Here is a 21,529-nt window from a genome sequence, read left to right as displayed (position 1 = left end):
AGGGGACACCCTCGAATTGTCCAGCAAGTCTTACTGGAAGGCCTTGACCTGAGCTGAGTTGGCCGATTGTGTCAAATTCTTGCCTCACCTATTCTTTTTTGAAGTTCTAAACAGCGTGAACTCAGGCCAAGGGCATTGGAATGCTTTACATGAACACCAGTTACATTACACAAGCTCAGATTCATTTTGTAGGCACAGGAAGGGTAAGTAATTTGCCCAGACTCGGATGAGAGCAGACACCAGGACACAAACCTGATTAGCCAGTTCCAAAGTCAGCAGCTCTGGCTGTAACGCCACACCCTCTCCACAAATCAGGAATCAGCTCATATGATGAGGAAGTGACAGGCATTGGGAGAAATCTCCAAGTCTCTGAAATTCCAAAGAAGCAGAGCTCTACTTCTTTCTATGGTGTTTTTGTGGGAAGATCTTGTGGAAGATAATTCCCTTTTGGAAGGGCTTGCCTAAAGCAATGAGGGCCTGCTTCATAAAGTACCCGCGTTCCTTGGACAATAAAAACAGCCTCCAGTTCTCTGATGGGTTTTGGGTGCATCACTGAACAGGAGGTTGTATTCAGATCCTAGATACCAAATGCAGAAGTCAAGTGGGCAAGATATGGATATCTTCTTTAGGTAGAAGGGACCAGGTTTGAACCCTAAAATCTTAAGAAGAGACATTTGACCTAACTGCTGTGAAAAGCTGAGGAATTTCATCAGTGAAGAAGCAACAGGAGCACCGGACCTGTACTGATGAGGCCGGAAAGACAACTGACGCAAGCATGCCTACCGGTGCCTTATATGTTCCTTGGTCATCACATCCTGGGTGGGTGAAGTTGCATGGTCTACCCAGTAACACTGAAGAAGTATCTGCTGTGATAAACGTTTCTGGGTCTAATCCGGTCCCTGGAGGATATTCATAAGGTGAAAAATCTTTGAGAAGTAGTAACCATCATAACGCTACCTTATTTGTCCATTTAGAATCATTTTTAGAAAGAGCTTTGGGGAGCAGGGGAAGAGGTCCGTCTCGAGATTTTTTGTGGTAGCTAGAGAACTGCGTAAATGCATCTTATGATACAATTTCCCTTTCGGGCTATTAAAGATGATATCACATTGAAATATTTACAGCAAATATTATAAACAAACATGCACTACTAATGTCATGCATGACTAAATTGCCTTTCCTTAGTTCAACATGCACATGAGTTTGGGTACAAAGTGTTTCAACAGTGGCATTAAGAATGCACAAAGTTGATTTATAGGTAACAATTAGATGGCTGTGAGGAACCAGAAGCTGGCGTGGAAAACTACTTTGTCTCAGACCTATCCTGAATATTTTTATGACTTTAGTCTAGGCCCAAATTGACTAAGCTATCATAAAGGTGTGTAAAGTGCTTTAAAGCAAAACCAGCACTCTTGAGCAGGGTTCTTTCCTTCACCTGTACAAGGAGGAAGCCTCATGAGCAGCCATTGGCACCAACTTTGAAAAGATATCAGGGCCGGTCACAGCAGGATCCGTTGGATTTACAGGCAGCGGCTTCACAAGGGGGGCACCTAAGGAAAGAGGAACCGGCAAGTTTCATCAAAGTAAAGAAAAGTACACATATGACTTAAAACAGTTAGTTCCATACATTTTGTTTAAATCAAAAGGAATAACAAAACACTGGGGCTAAGTGAATTAGCAGTGACATTGATACACGCCTACAAAGCCCTTCACAACGTTTGACCTGCATACCTTAACCACCACCCCTCCTTCTACACTCTACATCTCTGCTCCGCCCAACTGGCCCTGGCCACCATCCCATGGACCCGCAAGACCACGGCTAAAGAGAGATCCTTATCCTACATCGCTGCGAAGACCTGGAACTCACTGCCTCTGCACCGAAGGCAATAACCATCGCTGCCGCAATTCACAAAGGACCTTAAGACCCTGCTCTTTGACTGAACTGCAGCTCGACCCCCCGCACAACGCCTTGAATCCCTCACAGGTGAGTAGTTGCGCTTTATAAGAATCCAGATTGATTATCACCAACACAAGCAGTAAATGAATAAGAAAGGAAAAGTTAAGGGTACAAAATGGAATTTACAAGTTATAACAACTTGGTATTTTTTGGCTAGTTACAAAAATGGTCAGGCACGTTTGCACACAGGTATAAAAAAATAAGGGAATTCTACACAAATAAATCATTTTGGGACCCCATTGCTTAACATATAGAGACCTGTTCTAATTTATGCTATCTTGTTCGCTTGACAACAGAAGATCCAATGTGCTATCGGGTATGACCATCATAAGGCATGATTATTCTATATAAGCAAACAGCAACAGGGTTGAAACACAATTTGTAGTGATAGAAGGTTAAATTGTGCTTTCTTTCAAAGGGGATATAGGTTTCCGTAAGCCGTAATGTGAAGAAAATAAAAAGGTATTTCAGAAACACACTAATCAAAATGAACAAATCCCTCCTTTATGCCTACCATTTGGCATGGAGAATTAAGGCCTATTTTTCATATCTTGATTAAAGATGCAGATTGTTAGAAAGTGGGCTTCTAGTTGGCAGACATATGTATCCTGTCCAAGAAGGGACTACAATCCTTGTTAGGGTAAGCTAGATACACACTAAAAGATGACCTGTGCTCACCCTGTGGTAGCTTGACAGAGAGCAATCAGGCTTCTCTAAAGAGGCAGTGTGTAAAGTATTTGTGCAACACACACAGTAACACAATGAAAACACTACAAAAATACTCCAGACAGGTTTAGAAAAATAAAGAATAATTGTATGAGTAAAACGACAAACATACAATAAGTAGAACCTGAGGTATGAATTTTTAAAGAATAAACCAAAAATAGTGCTTAGAAGCTAATAGTGCTAAGGGGATACTTGAGATCATGCTAGAACAGAGTAAATCCACAGGTCAGGGCGATGCAATGGAGGGCAGGCCAGCCACAGGACTCGGGCAGCGGGGGTGACTTCAATGAAGGGCTTTGAAGTGCACAGGTCCCCTTTCATCCCACTTCGGTCTGCCAGGATACCAGTAGAGATTAATCAACCTTTTGTGTGGGACAAAAGACACCACCTATTCAGGTGTGTCAGCTCCCCCTTCGTCTTACAACCCAGAAGAGCTATCAGAATGTAGATGAGTTCTCTGTCACACTAACCCTTCCTGTATTTGAGGCAGTCTAGAGGGAATGCACAAAGTGTAGCTCTAACCAATCCCACACATGCATTGGAGACAGGCTGCTGGGCACACAGAACTGTAAGAGGAGGGAAATGTCTACTTTCTAATAGTGGGATATCTAAAACAATGTTAAATCCAGCTTTACCAGCAGAGGGGATTTATCTTTTAAAAAATTCCCAATTCACAGTAGGGAAAAACAACTTTAGCTGTTTGTCACTACCAGGACATGTAAACCTTAACAGTTATGCAGTACCCTGCCCTTAGGGCTACCTCAGTCCTACCTTAGGGGTGTCTTATGTGTAATAAAAGGTACATTTAAGGCATGGCAACTGTTTTTTAATGCCAATTTGAAGGGGCAGAAACCTGCACACATAGGCCTTGCAATGGCAGGCCTCAGACAGGTCTGAAAGGCTACTTGTGTGGGTGGCACAATCAGTGTTTCAGGCCCACTAGTAGCATTTACATTACAGGCTGTGGGTATATTGTATACCACTTCAAAAGGGACTTATCAGTAAACTAAATATGTCAATCAAGTATACACCAATGCCACCGTGTTTAGGGGAGAAGCACATGCACTTTAGCACTGGTTAGCAGTGGTAAGGTGCTTAGAGTTCTACGGCCAACCTAAGGATACGGAAAAAAGTGGAGGTAAGCAGGCAAAAAGTTTGGAGGAATACCACCCTAAGGATGACAGGTCTAATACAGAGCAATCTTCCAAATCTTCAAATCCAAACCTTCTAAACCTTCACCTCCGAACCCAAGTAAATCATCTGTGGAATATCCCAAGGATCTTCGCTCAGCCCCACCCACTTCATAAGTTATACGATACCTCTGGCCAGAATCGCCAAAACCCACGGACTCCACATCATATCCTATGCTGACGAGACATACTTCATGCTCTCCCTCTCCAAAGACACCACCAAGCTCAAGACCATCTTCCACAAATGCATGACAGACGACACCAACGACATGACGGACAACTACCTGAAGCTCAACGCAGGACAGAGGTAATGATTTTCGGAAACAAAAGCTCCCCATGGGATGCATCCTGGTGGCCCTCAGAAGTTGGACCTCCTCCTACCCCTACCGACCACACTAGAAACTTGGGCATCTTTTTGAAAAAGCTAACCATGACGACACTGGGCAACTTGGTCTCCTCATCCTCCTGTTTCTTCATACTCTGCATGCTTAGTAAGATATTCAAATGGATAACCCAAAGCTCAAGACAAACCATCACATGGGCCTCATCTTCAGTCGATTGGACTACGCCAACACTCTCTCTACGCAAGGATCGTAGCTCACCACCTCCGATGAATACTGACCATTCAGATGAACTCACATCACCCCCTACCTCAAGGAACTTCACTAGCACCCATTACAAAAAAAGGATGCCAGTTCAAGCTCCTAACCCATGCATACAAGCAGGGACAGACTGGGCGTTTCTCTGGTGGGTCGCCAGGGTCCTTGGGGGCTGTGTTTGTTACCAGGGGCCGGCAATATCGCCCCCCCCCCCGTAACAAAATCGTCCGAAACCGGTCCTATCAAACAGCTCGGCTGCAACCCCCCCCCCCCCCCCCCCCCCCCATGTCCCCTCCCAGCCCTCCCCCACCCGGGAACCGGCCGACCAGTTTGCCAGGGCCGATTTTGGTTCTCAGTCCGGGCCTGTGCCCTGCACAACTGCAGACACGCCTACTTGAATCACTGCCTGAACTCTAATCAGCCCACCAGACACCTCCGTTCCCTCCTCTGACCTTCTTCCCCGTATCCGACGTAGCAGGTGCAAAGGGTGCTCCTTCTCCTACCTAGCAGCAAAGACATAGGAAAAGCTATCCTTTCATCTACGGGCCTCCACATCTCTTTCACAGTTCCAAAAATACCTGAAGACCAGGCTATTCAATTGGACCCTGACAGCGCCTAAATACCCTCACAGGTGACAAGAAGCGCTCTACAAATCTACTGATTATTGATTGAAATAACAGTGACAGAATTTCAGCAATGGATCGAGGGACACCAGAAAGCATGCAAGGTTTCAGCATTCGATTGCACACAAATTAGGCATTATGTGTTTATGCGGCGAAAGACCACTCAATCACATGCAACATTTTGATATGGTGTGAAATGGGGCACTTGATCTATAGTAAAGCTGTCTTGATGGGAAAGTTGATGAGCACTCTGATGCTGGATTCCAAACACCTTGATGTTACGCAAGGCAAAAATATATTTATATTATCACTGAATATAATACATAGGCTGAATAACGGGATGTGTGGTATAAATGGAAAACAAGCTGTGGAAGAAACCGCATCAGATTCCAACGACTGAATGCAAAAGTTCAAAAGAGAAAATACATCCTGCCTGGGTGGAGGTGGGTGGAGCTTAAAGAAGTGAAACTAATGTCAGCACTTTAAAACAAAGTATTATTATAACTAATATGGTTTACAAGTTATGCCTATTGGATAAAGGTGATCCTAACACCTCTACACTCACGTCTGAGGACACAAGTGTGTTCACACATCAACACAGATTTCCTCATTCTTTCACAACTGAAAACTATTTAGGGAAAAATATTGGGCCAGATGCATCAAAATAATGTTTTGCGATTCCCTACTTGCAAATCTTTGCGATTTACAATTAGGGAATCACAAATTGGCATGCATGAAAGTGTGTTTAACACTTTCTGCGATTCCTAGGGGATCGCAAATGACCTACCTCATGAATATTAATGAGGTAGGTCGCAATTTGCGACCCCCTAGGAAACGCAAAAATCACGGGGATGGTGGCCTGCTGGGGTCAGAAGACCCTCATGTCTGATTGCTTTTAAATAAAGCAATCTTTTTTTTTGTAAAGGAAAACGGGATGCTTTACAAAAGAGAAAATGAAAATTTTTCATTTCATTTTCTAAGAGCAGGCAGTGGTCCGTGGGACCACTGCCTGCTCTTAGAAAATGCATTTACAGACATTCACGAAGGGGGGGGAAGGAGTCCCTTGGGAACCCCTTCCCATTTGCCAATTGGTTACCACCTACTTGAAGTAGGTGGTAAAATGCAAATATTTTGCGACCGAATTTCGGTTGCAAAATATTCAAGCATACCAATGCGATTCGGTATTAGGAAGGGACACCCTAAACACGCCCCTTCCTCATAGCGAATCGCAAACCCATTTTGCGATTCAGTAACAGGTTACCGAATCGCAAAATAGGGTTTGCCGCATCAGAAGGGCATTTTTTTGCGTTCGCAAATGGCTTACTCTGCGACTCGTCCGTTTGCGAAGGCAAAAAATGCTTGATGCATCTGGCCCATAGTTTCTTTTACCTAAATACATTTCTCAGGTTGCAGAATCCCTCAATCCGGTAAAACATTATTGCATTACACTGCTGCTGTTACCTTTTACTGCCTGAAGAGTATCCAGTCCAGGAACTGCTTCATGATAGATAAAATCATTGTCCTTTTTGGCAGAATTAAACCTAAAATCAAAGATACTACTGTAAGTGCATGAAAACAATACATCTCTTGTCACAGTATGACTCTATGACTACTGTTGTCATTGAATGTTTGTACACATCTTTTAAAACGAAAAAGGTACTTTCAAGTTTAGCTGTCATTTTCAATTAAGAGGCATTTCAATCTGCACCATGAATAGGATTCTGACCCAAAGGTGGAAAAAGGAATATGAAGATAGTGGGTAGTTTCGGCTCATTGTGGGCTTTCAGCGGACATCATCAGATGTCTGTCAGCATCCACTAATTACTAGATCATTTTGGGACACTCAATGACTTTCATCATCTTCCTAATATAAAAGCATGGCAACAGAGTCACCAAATTATTTCAATACTGGTTAACAAACTGCTTCTAACTACATTGATGCAACAGGACTAATATATCAATAATTGTAAAACTGGACTACTTCTCTAGCCTCCTCTTCCACAAAAAACCTCAAGTCTCTAAAAATAAACACTTGAACTTGCACACCTATCCATGGTGACCAAAATCAACAAGAGATATATACACACAAAGCTGAACAGTGGGCAAAGACATAACCACCTCAATAACACACTGCAATAAAGTACCCCTTTTTGACATGGTTAGCCCTACTTTTTGCCTGGTATTCGATGCAATTTTGAGAGAAAGTGCAGTGGTTCCTGCTATCCAGGTACCCAGTGACAGATCTCATTCCCTAAAACTGTACAATTGTTCCTCCAATTGGTAATACCTTTGGCACCCCTGTAGGTCCCTAGTAAATGGTACTGCAGGTACCTAGGGCAGAGGTACCAAAAAGGGTACCCAAGGGCTGCCGCATGTATTGTGCCAACCTAAGGGATCCCTCATCTAACTCGTGCAGACTGCCACTGCAGGCATGTCTTCGTGCAAACAAAAGTGAAAAGATGACATGGCACACATACTGTGTGCCATGCCTGCAGACCCCCCTGCATGCAGTATAGGTAAACCACCCCTACAGCAGACCTTACAGCATTAGGTCAGGGTGCACTATACTACGTGTGAACTGTAAGAAAGTACCCTCTTCTTGCATGGGTGCCCCACTTTTTGCTAAACTGCTGATGTACTTTGACTGAGTGTGCCCTGGGCTCCTGCCAAACAAGTACGCCAGTGGTGGGACAGGCTTTAAAGGGGATTTTTCCCCATGTGGGTTTCCCCAGGGAGGTGGTTTTCTGACCGAGGAACCAATTTCATATCTACTATTTGACATCCATGTGGAAGGAGTGTGGTATAACCTACAAGTTCACCACTCCTTGCCACCTACAAGGTAACGGTTTGGTGGAGAGATTCAACCAAACCTTGAAGGGCATGATCAAGGGTCTAACAGAACACATGAGGCGTAAGTGGGATGGCTTCTTGCCATGCCTTCTCTTTGCATACAGGGAGGACCATAGAAGTCTCTAGGGTTCAATTCCTTCTAGCTTCTGCATAGGCACCCTGTGATAGGACCCTTTAGTTTGGTCAAGGAAGGCTGGCAGGCAGCACCCAGGAAAACTCCCTAGGATGTATTTAGCTACATGCTGGCCTTCAGGAACCAAACTACCCGGTTCAGGAAACTCGCTCAGGCGAACCTGGAAGCGAACCAGGAGGAGATGAAACGCTGGTACGACCAGAATGCCACTCTGGCAGTTTCAGCCCAGCCAGAAAGTGTGGGTCATGGCCCCAGTGGTACCTTGTGCCTTGCAGGACAAGTGGACTGGGCCTTTTGAGGTGCTGGAGTGCAAAAGTGATGTCACCTACTTGGTGAATTTGCAAACTCCCAGGAACCCTCATCCATGTGAACCACCTCAAGCCTCACTTTAAGAGGTGCGAAGTGAGCATGCTTCTTGGCGACAGATGATGGGGTGGAAGAGGAGATTGAACCTCTCACCAGTTGTTGGGACAGTTCGCCACACTGTTCTCTCTGACCCCAGGTGTTACTCACTGATGTACCCATAACATGGACACTGGTGACAGCCCTCCTGTAAAACACAAGATTTACAGGTTGACTGACTGGGTCAGGGCCAGCATCAAAGAGGAGGTCATTTTCTTGTTGAAAATAACCTGGTACGTAAGGTTTGGTATTTGGTATTTGGAACCGGTAGAGAACAGGTTCCGCTGTTGATAGCTATAATGTAGTGTGACGGTCTGGGGCTAAGAATCAGATTGTTGAAAAGCCGTTGATTTGTTATTATGCAGGTTCAGCATTGGTGATATCTACGTGGAATACATAACGGATCTTTCAAGGTATGATGGCGTCGGGCCCACGCATAGCAGACTGGCAGATGTACTACGAGGCTCAAGATATATTTTGTTAATATTTGTACCTTACAGACTACAATTGAGTGAGTTCGTTCTCTTGAGAACTGTATTTGTTTTTGGGCAATGAGTATTTGTAAAGTGTTCTATTTTAGCACACAAGGAGCATTTTTTGGCTACATTTAGAACAATCACATGGGTGTTAGGACTATTTTGGTCAATAGCTAACAGATGGTTGGTTTAGGATGGCATGGTTGATAGCACAATGGCAGTCATTATAAGCGCCACCATTGTGAATTACTGTGTAACATTGTTTAAGGTGTGTAAGAGCTTGGCAGTAGACCCGAGGGGTGGTAGAAAGTTGGTGGTAGGCAATGATGGTTTAAATATGGGTACTGATGCATTATTTGGTTTTATTTTATGTTTCAGAGGCCCCTGAAGAAGGGACCACGTGTACGGAAATAAATAGGGCACTTCATGAATAAGATGGAATTACATCAAAGAAAAAGAATGTATTTAAAATTGATATGATTTTGGATCTTGTATTTTTGGTTGTTTTTTGTACATAAATTGAAGGTATCATTAATAATTCACCATTATCATATATGTGAATGAATATTAACAAAACTAAAAGAATATGTTTGATTATGTGGTTATAATTTGTGAAACGATTGGATGAAGATTGTGAAAAGTACCAGTTAACACACACAGCTGTGCACACAGTAATACATGTGCATGCATACTTGAACTACAGTTGTAAGTGCACCCACTTGCCAGGCCCTAATCTTCCCTTTTCTTACATATAAGTCACCCCTAAGGTAGAAAGGCTATCTGTCCCATAGGGTAGAAAGGGAGTTTTACTTATAATATCTTATAAGCATAACTTCCCATTGAGACAAGATGGGTAAGTGAAGTTTCGTATGCCTGGACTCAGAATGTAAAAATGAATTTTATGTTCTGTGTTTGAAAATACCACTTTTACGAAGTATGTATGCTCTTGCTTAGCCATCCTATGTGCATCTGCTGGTTTTGAATAGACCTTGGCTGCATTTAGAATAGTGGGAGGAGATTTCCTTGCACCTGAATGGGCCTGGTCTGCCTTGAACAATGTTGTCTCCACCTCTTGCCAGGAAGCTGGACCAGAGAGGACAGAACTGGTTTAGAGTAGCACAGACACTCTCTGCCTGAGTGAACAAAGGAATTTTGAGTATAAATATTGGGGGCCCAGGGCCCAGAACTTTAGAACTCGCTGGAATCAAGGAACCTGCCAAAAAGAAGAGCTGGGAGAGCTGTCAGGAGGAGTACTTGTCAGGAGGAGTACTGCCCCTTTGCTATGTTGTTGCTTTGTTGGGTTGGCCTGCAGTTGCTGCTTCTGCCTTGGGCAGTGAAAGGACTCAACTGAACTTTCTTCACTTGTGCTGAGTATCTCCAAGGGCTTGAAGTCTCAGGGACTGCAAAGACTTCACCAACCTCTGGGTACCGCTTCTGGAACCGCTGATTCAGTTGCCACAGAGAAGGGAAAAACAACTGAGTCTGTCACTGACTCGGTGTCCTGAACGCACCGTGGAAGGCACCGCTGCATTTCCCACCGCAACCCTGGTCTCACCGACGACTGGCAGCGCCGCCACTGAGCCGCTGTTTGCACTGTGACCTGTGTGCACGACACTCCGCACCGCCTCGCTTCACTTTGCCACCCTGGTCTCACTGACGCAGTCGCTGCCTGTGGGCTTCGACACCCGTAACGGAATCATGGCTAAGGGCACCGCCTCGTACTACACAGCAGTCTGGGCCAACCAACGTCAGCTCATGCTAACCGGCTCGGTCGCTTGCACCGCAGCCTGCCAGCACCGCATCGAGAACCGCCTCGCCCCGTAAGCCTTGGTCCCACTAGACGCAGTATGGACAATCGTCATGAAGCTGCTGCCTGCACAGCATCTGGAGGGCACCGCACCCTGTACCGCTTCCATTCTGTGACGCAGCCATGACAGTTGCCCCAACCATCTGGCACCAATGTGCCAGCCGCAATGAGAAAGGTACTGTTCATGAGTCTTTACACACTTTAGCTGGCCTGTACCGACGTGGTTGGCTGGAACTGTTAGACTCTTATTTTAAGCATCTCGGTAGCCCCGAACGGAGCTACAGACTCGGAAGAACAGTGTTTTTGAGATATTTCTGCAATTCTAAGGATATCTTGCATAGTATATATTTTTAAGTACTGTAGGCTGAATTTTTATCGTTTTGGTTATATAAAAATATTGGATATTTTTCTAAACTGGTGTTGTGTCCTTTTGTAGTGTTGTCACTGTATTACTGTTGGTTATGTGCAAATACTTTACACACTGCCTCTGAGATAAGCCTGGCTGCTTGTGCCAAGCTACCAAGGGGGTGAGCAGGGGATATTTTAGGAGTGTAACTCCCTTACCCGGACTAGGAAGAAGGGTCCCTACTTGGACAAAGGTACCTACCTCTGCCAACTAGATGTCCCCATTTCAAACAGTATGCACTAGTCCAACTGCAGTCAAGAAACCGCTACTGCAAGTCTTTCACAAACACCTCTGACACCTGGATGGAATATGACAAGGGCCATAGGTGTTGATCACACTGCAGAGCCGCATATGCTGCCTGGTGTGGTCCACATGCAGGAGGCCTGGAAACCTCAGAGCAGCTCTCGCTGAGACCGAGATCAAAGGTTGAAACATCAGCACAATAGCCTAAATGCCCTTGACTTGTTGAGGCAGAGGGAAGGCTCGGAAAAGCCCCGTATCTAAGAAGACTCCAATGACGGGGAGCTGTTGTGAGCAAATCAGGTGTGACTTTGGCATGTGGATGTAAAAACTAAACATTGTCAACAATTCAGCCATCATTGACGGTGGTTTAAGACTGCTGGTGTTCGCAACCTCCGCAGATGAGCTGTGACCACCACCATCACATTTGTGAAGGCCCAATTAGTACTTCCTCACACTTGCCAGGATCCCCCACTGGACCGTGTTCCCTCTAAGCGCTTTCCTCTTCCTCAAGGGCACAGTGGTCTTGGCAAGCAGACTAGAGTTGGTGCTCAACGCTAGATGTTATTGGATTTACCTCACCAAGTTGGGAGACTGGCAGACCCTACCCCAAATCCTGGTCACGGGCAGAAGCCTTGCAGAGCTCCCCCTCCTCATCGACATACAACCCGACTGGCTGCTTGTCAGTAGACAAATTGGGGGCATTAGCCATTATCAGACACAAAATGTGATTTAATGTTTGAGTCTTTGAAGTAGGTGTGAGGGGTCTGCTCCCCTTTGAAGTGCCCAGTCCTCTGCCCTTCCTCCAGAAAGCAGTCGGTCCCAGCAGGAGCAGCTCCAAATCTGATTGCCCCACAACATAGGTCATGAAAGGGACTAGAGGTTCATTATGGACTGTCAGCAAGCAATCAATCAATCAGTCAATCAATCATGTGTTTGTTAAGCGCGACTACTCACCCATAAGGGTCTCAAGACGCTGGGAAGGTGCAGATACCAGTCCATCAAGGAGGGGGGTCTGTCGAAAAGCCAAGTTTTGAGGTTTCCCTGTGAAGATGGGGAGTGATGTCTGTCTGAGGTGGAGCGGTAGGGCGATCCAGGCTCCGGCCGCGAGGAAGGAGAAGGAGCGGCCTCCCAATCTGGTCTTTCTGGCGTGGGGGACCACGGCATAGGAGAGCTGAGCTGATCGTAGGGTCCTTTGGGGTGCGTGGAATTTGAGTCGGCTGTTCAGGTATGCTGGTCCAGTGTTGTGGAGGGCTTTGTGTGCATGGGTGAGAATCTTGAAGGTGATTCTAGCCTCAATGGGGAGCCAGTGGAGTGTGTGCAGGTGCTGGGAGATATGGCAGTGTCTTGGCAGGTTGAGGACCAGTCTTGCGGCTGTGTTCTGGATGTCTTGTAGCTTGCGGGTGAAGTTTTTGTTTGTTCCGGCGTAGAGTGCATTGCCGTAGTCAAGTCTGCGGGTGATGAGGGCGTGAGTGACGGTGTTTCTGTGCTCGAAGGGGATCCATTTGAAGGTCTTACGTAGAAGGCGGAGGGTGTGGAAGCAGGAGGATGTGACGGAGTTGATTTGGCGGTCCATTTTGAGCTTGGAGTCCATGAGTACTTCTGTTTTGTCAGTGTTGAGTTGTAGGCAGCTGCTTTTCATCCATTTGGTGACAGCTTCCATGCCTACTTGAAAGTTGTGTTTGGCGGCATTGGGTTCATTGGATAGGGAGAGGATGAGTTGGGTGTTGTCTGCATATAAAACGATGTTGAGTCCGTGGGTTCTGACGATGGGGACGAGTGGAGCCATGTAGACGTTGAAAAGTGTGGGGCTGAGGGAGGACCCCTGGGGGACTCCGCAGGTGGTTGGTCAAGGGTCTGAGAGGAAAGGAGGGAGTCTGACCCGCTGCGTTCTGCCGGAGAGGAAAGAGTGGATCCAGTAGAGGGCCTTGTCCCGGATACCTGCGTCGTGGAGTCTGCGTGTTATGGTGCGGTGGGAGACTGTGTCGAAGGCCGCTGAGAGGTCGAGGAGGATGAGGGCTACTGTTTCTTCTCTGTTCAGGAGGAAGCGGATGTCATCTGTTGCGGCGAGGAGGGCGGTTTCTGTGCTGTGATTTTTTCTGAAGCCGGATTGGGAGGAGTCGAGGATGTTGTGCTCTTCGATGAAGGTGGCGTGTTGGCTGTTGATGGCTTTCTCGATGACTTTCACTGGGAACGGGAGCAGGGAGATAGGTCTATCGTTTTTGAGGTCGGTTGGGTCCGCCGAGGGCTTCTTCAGGAGGGGGTTGACCGTGGCGTGTTTCCAGCCCTCGGGGAAGGAGGCGTTTGCCAGGGAGCGATAGATGGTGTGGCGAAGCATGGGTGCGATGGTGTCGGCGGCTCTATTGAAGATGTGGTGGGGGCAGGGGTCCTTGGGGGCCCCGGAGTAGATTGACTTCAATGTCTTAAGTGTGTCTTCGGTGGTGAGGGCTGTCCAGCTGTTAATCATTGGCTTCAGGGTGTCGGGGGGGGGCTGGTGAGGATTCAGTGTGTTGGTTGTCTTCGTCGAAGTTGTCGTAAATGTTCTTGATTTTGTGGTGGAAGAAGGTGCAGAGTTTGTTGCAGAGGTCTTGTGAGGGAGGAATGTCAGTAGACTCGCTGGTGGGTTGGGTGAACTCCTTGATGTTGAAGAGTTCTTCGCTGTTGTGTGCATGTGTGGAGATCGCTGTTTTTCTCGTATTTCTGATGAGTTGGTGGTGGGCGTTGGTTGCGGCTCTGAAGTTGTTGTGGGCTTCTGTGGATTTGGAGTTCCTCCAAGCCTTTTCAAGGCGGTGGCATGTGCGTCTGGACTCTCTAAGCTCGATGAATAACCACCTGGCTTTCTTGGCCTGTGTGTTGTTCTTCTTGAGGGGGGCTATGGTGTTGGCGCTGTCGGAGATCCATCTGTGCAGAGTTCAGGCTGCGGTGTTGGGGTCGTCGTCTTCCACGGTGGTTGGGGTGGAGTTGCCGACTGAGGAGGTGATCTGGTCGTCAGTGATTTTGGTCAAGTTTCTTCGTGGGAGCAGGTGCTGGTGTCTGTGGTTGGTGGGTGTTCTGAAGGTGAAGTGGATGCATCGATGGTCTGTCCATGGGAGTTCAGTGGTGTGGCTGAAAGTGATGGGAGTTTCCTGTTGTGAAGAGTGGGTCGAGGGTGTGTCCTGCTGAGTGCATAGGTTCGGTCACGATCTGGCGGAGTCCAATATTGATGAGGATGTCCAGGAGGGATGTGATGTTTGGGTCTAGTTGGCTGTCGAGGTGGAAGTTGAGATCTCCCAGCAGGGTGTAGTTGGTGGATGCAATGGCTTGCGGGGAGATGATGTCCGTGATGGAGTTGGTGAAAGGTCCACGGCGTCGGTAGATGAGAGTTCCTCGGAGGATAGTGGTAGGGCTGGTCTGTATATTGAAGTGTAGGTGTTCCATAAGGTCTCTGGGCTCGTCGGGGAGTGTGCTCAGCCGGAGGGTGGATTTGTGGACGATGGCGATTCCTCCTCCCGGCGGGTGGGGCGGTCCTTCCGGGAGATCTTGTATCCTTGGAGAATGGCGATGGCGATGTCCGGTCCCGAGGTGGTGTTGGTAAAGTTTTCGGTGAAGAATGCTACATCCCGGGTGGTGCTGTTGAGGAAGTCCCAGATTTTGGTGGCTTGTTTGTGGAGTGATCGGACATGGAGGAGGATGCATAGGTTGTGCTCTTCTTGGTGGGTTGTGCTCTGTCCGTGTTCCTGGCGGTGCTGCAGGTGTGCCGGCAGCAGTTACAGCTGAAGGGTCGTGGGTGTCGGCCGGTGATGCTAGCTTGCAGTTGTTGTTGCGGCCTGGGTTGAGTGTGTGGAGTGCTGCTGGGTTGTAGCGTTGGCAGTGCAGAGGTCCAGGGTTCCTGGCGCTGGTCGCAGTCGGGTCATGGACGGGCGCTGACAGGCTTGCCTTTGGGCCACTAACACTACGGGAGTGCAGGGGCTCAGGAGAGGCCTCACTTAATGGTGGAGCTGCGAGGGTGGGAGAGCAATTTCACTGACAATGAGTCAGTGGTCTTGCTCGCCTGTCCCCGCAGCGGCCGCCATTAAGTAGGGGTCGGGGAGGGCTGGAAAGCTGGGAGGGGGGAGCGGGGAGGAGAACTGGCTCAGGCTGGTCGCGCTGGGGGGGGGGGGGGGGGGGGGGGGGGGAGGGGCGGCGGGGGCAGCAGCGGCAGGAAAAACGGGGGAAGCAAGCAATAAAAAGAGGATGAAAAATTTTAAAAACTAAAAGGGTAAAAAAAGAAGGAATATGCTACTTACCAGTATGCATCTGTTCTTGGCATGTAGAGCTGCAGATCTACACACTTTGCATAGATCGCCATCTGGTATTGGGCCCGGATGTTTGCAGTTTGTTTTTCCTCTTGGAAAGTCTTTGGAAGTCACGAGGTCGGTGACTCCTCCTTTGGATCGTATTGCGCATGGGCTTCGGCTCCATCCTCAGATTGTTTTTCGCCAGCAGGGAAAGATGGAGCGTAGTAATAACAGTGAAGAAACCCATGTGTGTGTATCTAAATAAGATAAACTGGAACAGATACAGGTAGCCGGGTGGGCGTGTGTAGATCTGCAGCTCTACATGCCAAGAACAGATCAATACTTGTAAGTAGCATATTCCGTTCGAGGCATATGAGCTGCAGATTACACACTTTTGCATAGACTATATAGCAGTTCCCAACCTTAGCGGCGACCACCGGTATCTGTTGCAGTGGTTTGAAATAATGTTTTGAGTACAGCCCGGCCCACACTAGCTTGTTGCTTAGTTTGCACATCTAAACAATAGTGTTTGGTGAAAGTGTGCGGTGTTGACCATGTAGCTACTTTGCAGATATCATCTAATGGGATGTTCCCTAGAAATGCCATGGAAGCCCCTATCTTTCGTGTAGAATGGACTTTAGGGGGAACGGATAGCGTCCGTTTTGCTTTGTGGTAGCAAATCTGGATGCATTTTACAATCCACCTAGCTATCCCTGATTTTGAGATGGGGTTGCCCTTGTGTGGTGGAGAGAAAGAGACAAACAATTGTTTGGTCTTTCGGAAAGATTGTGTTCTCTCGATGTAGTAGAGTAAGGCTCGTTTGACATCTAGCGTGTGCAGAGCCCTTTCTGCAACGGTCTGAGGTTGCGAGAAAAATACTGGTAGTTCTACAGACTGGTTTAGGTGAAAAGGGGAAATGACTTTAGGTAGGAATTTTGGGTTGCTACGGAGAACAACCTTGTTATGGTGCATTTGAAGAAAAGGTTCTTGTATGGTAAGTGCTTGTATCTCACTGACCCTTCTAAGGGAAGTGATGGCTACAAGGAAAGCTGTTTTCCATGTTAGGAATTGTAGTTCGCATTTATGCAAGGGTTCAAAGGGAGGCCCCATTAGCCTTGTGAGAACGATATTTAAGTTCCACACAGGTGAGGGTGGTACTCTGGGGGGAATTATTCTTTTCAGGCCTTCCATGAAGTCTTTAATGGCAGGTACTCTGAAGAGTGACAGATGTTGCCTGTTCTGTAAGTAAGCTGCAATTGCTGCGAGGTGTAGTCGAATGGACGTATAGGCTAGATTACACCTTTGTAGGTGGAGTAAGTAGCCTATGATGTGTTGGATAGACACATCCAGAGGATTGATGGTGTTGTTATGGCAATAAACAACAAATCTTTTCCACTTGGCAGCGTAGCAGGCTCTAGTGGTAGGGCGTCTAGCTTCTCTGATGACGTTCATACAGTCAGGGGGAAGATTTAGGTACCCAAATTCTAGGATTTCAGGAGCCAGATCGCAAGGTTGAGCTGAGCTGGGTCCGGGTGTCTGATCTCTCCATGGTTCTGGGTTAGGAGGCATGGTGAGAGGTGTAGTTTTTGGTGTGGTACTACAGACAGTTCCAGCAGCGTGGTGTACCACGGTTGTCTGGCCCACGTTGGAGCTACAAGGATTAGTGTGAGGGAGTGCTGTTGTAGTTTGCGCACAACTAATGGAATGAGTGGGAGAGGCGGAAAAACGTACGCAAATTTGCCTGACCAGTTCATCCATATCGCATTTCCTTTGGACAATGGGTGTGGGTATCTGGCGGCGAAGCTTGGGCATTTTGTGTTTTCGTGGGTGGCGAAGAGGTCTATCTGCGGATGCCCCCACATTTGAAAGAATGGATGAAGAACCTGTGGGTGAAGTTCCCACTCGTGGATTTGTTGTGTCTGTCTGCTGAGCAGATCTGCCACGGTGTTTTGGACTCCTGGGACATGTAGAGCTAGGAGAAAGATTTTGTGGGGCATTGCCCATCTCCATATGCTCTGTGCTAATTGAGAGAGCTGTGGAGAGTGTGTGCCGCCTTGTTTTTGTATATAATACATGGCCGTCATGTTGTCCGTGCAAATGAGGACTGCCTTGTCTGAAATCTGTGTTTAAAAAGATTTCAGGGCTAAAAAGATTGCTAGTAACTCCAGATGGTTGATATGGAGAAACTTTTGTTGAGGCGTCCATGTGCCCTGCACGGTGAGGTGTAATAGGTGAGCTCCCCAGCCGGAGAGCGTTGCGTCCGTTGTTAGTATTATCTGGGGAACCGGGTCCAGGAACGGTCGACCTTTGGAAAGGTTTGTGGTGTTCCACCACTGCAGAGAGCGATGAGTGCGACCGTCTACCAACACCAGATCTGTCAGTTGACCTTGGGCCTGGTTCAATTGGCGCGCTAAGCACTCTTGGAGAGGACGCATCTGGAGTCTTGCGTGGGGCACAATGAAGATGCAAGAGGCCATCATCCCTATTAGTTGCATGAACACTCGTGCTGGAAGGGAGTGCTGAGGTATGAATTTTTGTCGCAAAGCCTGAATGCTTGCAATCCTGGCCGGATTGGGGTAGGCTATTGCTTTTGAGGTGTCTATGGTGGCACCGAGGTATTGTTTTATGTGGGATGGTTGTAGTTTGGGACTTTTGGTGGTTCACCGTGAAGCCTAGTTGGTGAAGTAGTTCGATTGGGGTGGCGGTGTGGCGTACACACTGATTGTATGAAGTGGCTGTTATCAGCCAATCGTCCAAGGACGTGAATGTGCTGTCTTCTCAGGTGTGCCGCCACCACTGCTAGGCACTTGGTGAATACCCGTGGTGCTGTTGTGACTCCAAACGGGAGCACTTTGAATTGGTAGTGTTGTCCGTCCACTACAAATCTGAGGTACTTTCTGTGAGCATGGTGTACTGGAATGTGGAAGTATGCGTCTTTCAAGTCCAGTGTGGTGAGAAAGTCGTTCTGGGAGAGGAGCGGAAGTACCTGCTGAAGCGTTACCATGTGAAAATGGTCTGAGTGTATGTGTTTAGGGGCCGGAGATCTAGAATAGGTCGTAGAGTCTCGTCCCTTTTTGGTATTAGAAAATATAGGGAGTAGACCCCCATATTTTGTTGATTGACAGGAACGTGTTCTATTGCCTGTTTTTGTAGGAGGGAGATTACCTCCTGCTTTAGTAATGTTGAATGTTCTTGTGACATTGGGCGTTGCCTGGGTGGAATGTTTGCGGGGGTGGATGTTAGTTCCAGGCAGTAGCCTGACCAAATTATTTGGGTCACCCATTTGTCTGAGATGATGGTCTCCCAGACATGAAGGAAATTTTGGATTCTGCCCCCGACCGGAGTGGAATGGTCTGGGGGGAGCGGGGGGAAGTCATTGGGTAGGAGGTGTGGCAGAACAAGCGTGGTTTGTTTTGCCTCTGCCCTTGTTGTTGTTACCCCAGTAGCCGCCTCTTTGGTAACCTTTTGTAAAGGTTGTCCGAGTAGGGGATTTGTATGATGTGGACGCTGTATCTGAGGAGTAGCCTCTGAATGCACTCCGAAAGGAGGAGCAGCGAAAGGAGCGTCTGGGCGGGTGAGACTGTAAGGCCCCCATGGATTTTGCGGTATCCGTGTCCTTTTTCATCCTTTCTAAGGCCTCATCCACCTTTGGCCCGAATAGATGTTCCTGGTCAAAGGGATGGTTAAGGGTGGAGGCTTGTACTTCTGGTTTAAACCCAGATACCCTTAACCAAGCATGGCGACGGAGAAGGACGCTGGTGTTGATGGCCCTGGAGACTGTGTCTGCTGCATCTAGGGCACAACGTATGGAGGTGTTTGTGATTGTTTTACCCTGTTAAATTAACTCGTTGGCCCTAGCTTTATATTTTTCAGGGAGATGGTGCATTATGCTTTCCAATCGTCATAATGAGCCCTGTCATATCTGGCCAGCAGTGCCTGAGTGTTTGCTATACGCCATATGTTGGCAGCCTGGGATGCTGTGCGTTTGCCTGATGCATCTAGCAGTTTTGACTCCTTGTCAGGTGGTGGTGCATCATCTGACGCTTGTGAATTTGCCCTTTTACGTGCCGTAGATACCACTAAGGAATCTAGTGGCGCTGGTCCTCTGATGTAAGAGGGATCTGAGGGAGCAGGTTTGTATTTCTTTTCAATACGTGGGTTAAGGACCCTGGCTCTAACTGGGTCTTTAAAAACTTCTGCCGCATGCTTTACCACCCCTTTGAGCATGGGCAGTAAGGAGGTGGACCTATGTGAAGTATCAAATGTGTCTAGGAGGAAATCTTCCTCCACCGGGTCATTATGCATGTCCACCCCGTGATAATGTGCTGCCCTTTGCAGAAGATGGTTGAACCCTAATGAATCTTCTGGTGGGGATGGTCTAGAAGGGTAAATATCGTCTTGTGGGACGATGGGGATATCTGGTATATTGTAATCGTCCCATGGATCTGGAGATCCTGTAGGGGTGGGGTCCTGTGGCACATCCCCTGTATCATCATATGGTCCCCCTGATCATCATCGTCTGGAGACGGGGTAGGAGAACGATGAGGTGGGGGTGGAGAGGGCGGAGCGGGGTGGAGGTGGGGAAGGAGGAGGAGGTCGAGGGGGAGGGGAAGGTATTCTGAACGGAGAGGTAGCAGAGTCCTTCCTCTTTGGAGGTGGAGGCGGAGCAGGCTTCTCCAAATGTCTCTTTTTGGTAGAGAGTGTCAAATGTCCAGTTTTTGGATCCTTGGTGAGAGTTTTTTGCAAGGGATCCGGTGTAAATAGCTCTGGTGAAGTAATTTGGTCCATCGGTGCCGAAGGTGTCTGGGCTGATGACTTTTTAGGTTTTTCCGTGCCGGTTTGATGTTTAGAACCCGGCTTGGGACCCTCCGGTCTCTTGGTCGGTGCTGAGATGGGCTTCGGCTTGGAAGTGTCGGTGCCGGTGGCCTTGTGTGGTTTGGTCGGCACCGAAGATGGCGTCGGTGCCGAAGAGCTGGGTTTCGACCCCAAGGGCTTCGGTGCGGAGCTCGGTGTCGAGGTGGAGGCCGGTTTCTTTTTCGGTGCCGAAGTGTGTTTCTCGGCACCGCTGGTAGGCTGGCTCGAGCCCGAGCCACCGGAAGGCTTACTTGGCTTCTTCACCGGGCCCGAAGGTGGGGTGTGTGAAGCAGTGTCTCTGGTCTTGCCTAGGCTCGGAGGCGAAGGCGTGACCGAAGCCTTTTTGGGTGTGGGGGGGGCGGTAGATTGGTACTCACGACCCTCTGCGCCGGAGTGATGTCCTCCACATCTGACTCGTCGGCCTCGGAAGCGCTGACGAGGTCCTCTTCAGTGCGATGATGTTCCGGATCGTCGATGTCGTCTCCGAAGAAGTCGACTGGAATGGACGTCGAGGAGTATGCTCTTCGGTCCCGAATAGTCTTTTTGGATCGGAAAGACTAACAGGCCGGACAGTCTCGAGCCTCGTATTCAGGGGAGAGGCAGAGGTTGCATACCTCATGAAGATCGGTGTGGGGAAATTTGGACCCACATCGAGGGCACTTTTTAAATTGAGTTCTTTCCATGAGCCGGGACCGGAGCCTGGGTAGGCCCGAAGGCCGCCGTCGAAGACTGGAACCGAAGGTTTGTGTCGATGAGAAGGCGCGTTGATTGAAGAGATCGTGATCGAAACAATACAGCGATTGGGATGAGGATTGCGCGTGGATCGTCGAACTGGAAGTTGTTCGGAAACGGAGCGCGAAGATCACATCCGAGCCCGATGGTGGAAAAAAACAATCTGAGGATGGAGCCGAAGCCCATGCGCAATACGATCCAAAGGAGGAGTCACCGACCTCGTGACTACCAAAGACTTTCCAAGGGGAAAAACAAACTGCAAACATCCGGGCCCAAAACCA

At 48.0% G+C, this 21,529-nt stretch overlaps 1 protein-coding gene across 1 annotated transcript in view; it reads right to left on the bottom strand.

The window, feature by feature from the left end:
* PTPN23 (protein tyrosine phosphatase non-receptor type 23) overlaps positions 1-21,529 on the bottom strand; it is a 558,626-nt gene that overhangs the window by 307,548 nt on the left and 229,549 nt on the right. Inside the window, exons 12-13 of the mRNA XM_085628617.1 lie at positions 6,554-6,633; positions 1,433-1,547 (exon numbers count right to left, since the gene is read on the bottom strand). Of these exons, the coding sequence (XP_085484743.1) occupies positions 1,433-1,547; positions 6,554-6,633 (195 nt within the window). The remainder of the gene's footprint in view (positions 1-1,432; positions 1,548-6,553; positions 6,634-21,529) is intronic.

The sequence above is a fragment of the Triturus cristatus genome, chromosome 10 (assembly GCF_964204655.1).
Source record: "Triturus cristatus chromosome 10, aTriCri1.1, whole genome shotgun sequence".
In the NCBI taxonomy this organism is placed as follows: Eukaryota; Metazoa; Chordata; class Amphibia; order Caudata; family Salamandridae; genus Triturus; species Triturus cristatus.
Note: the sequence above shows the minus strand (reverse complement) of the source record. Positions and strands in the feature narration are given on the sequence as shown.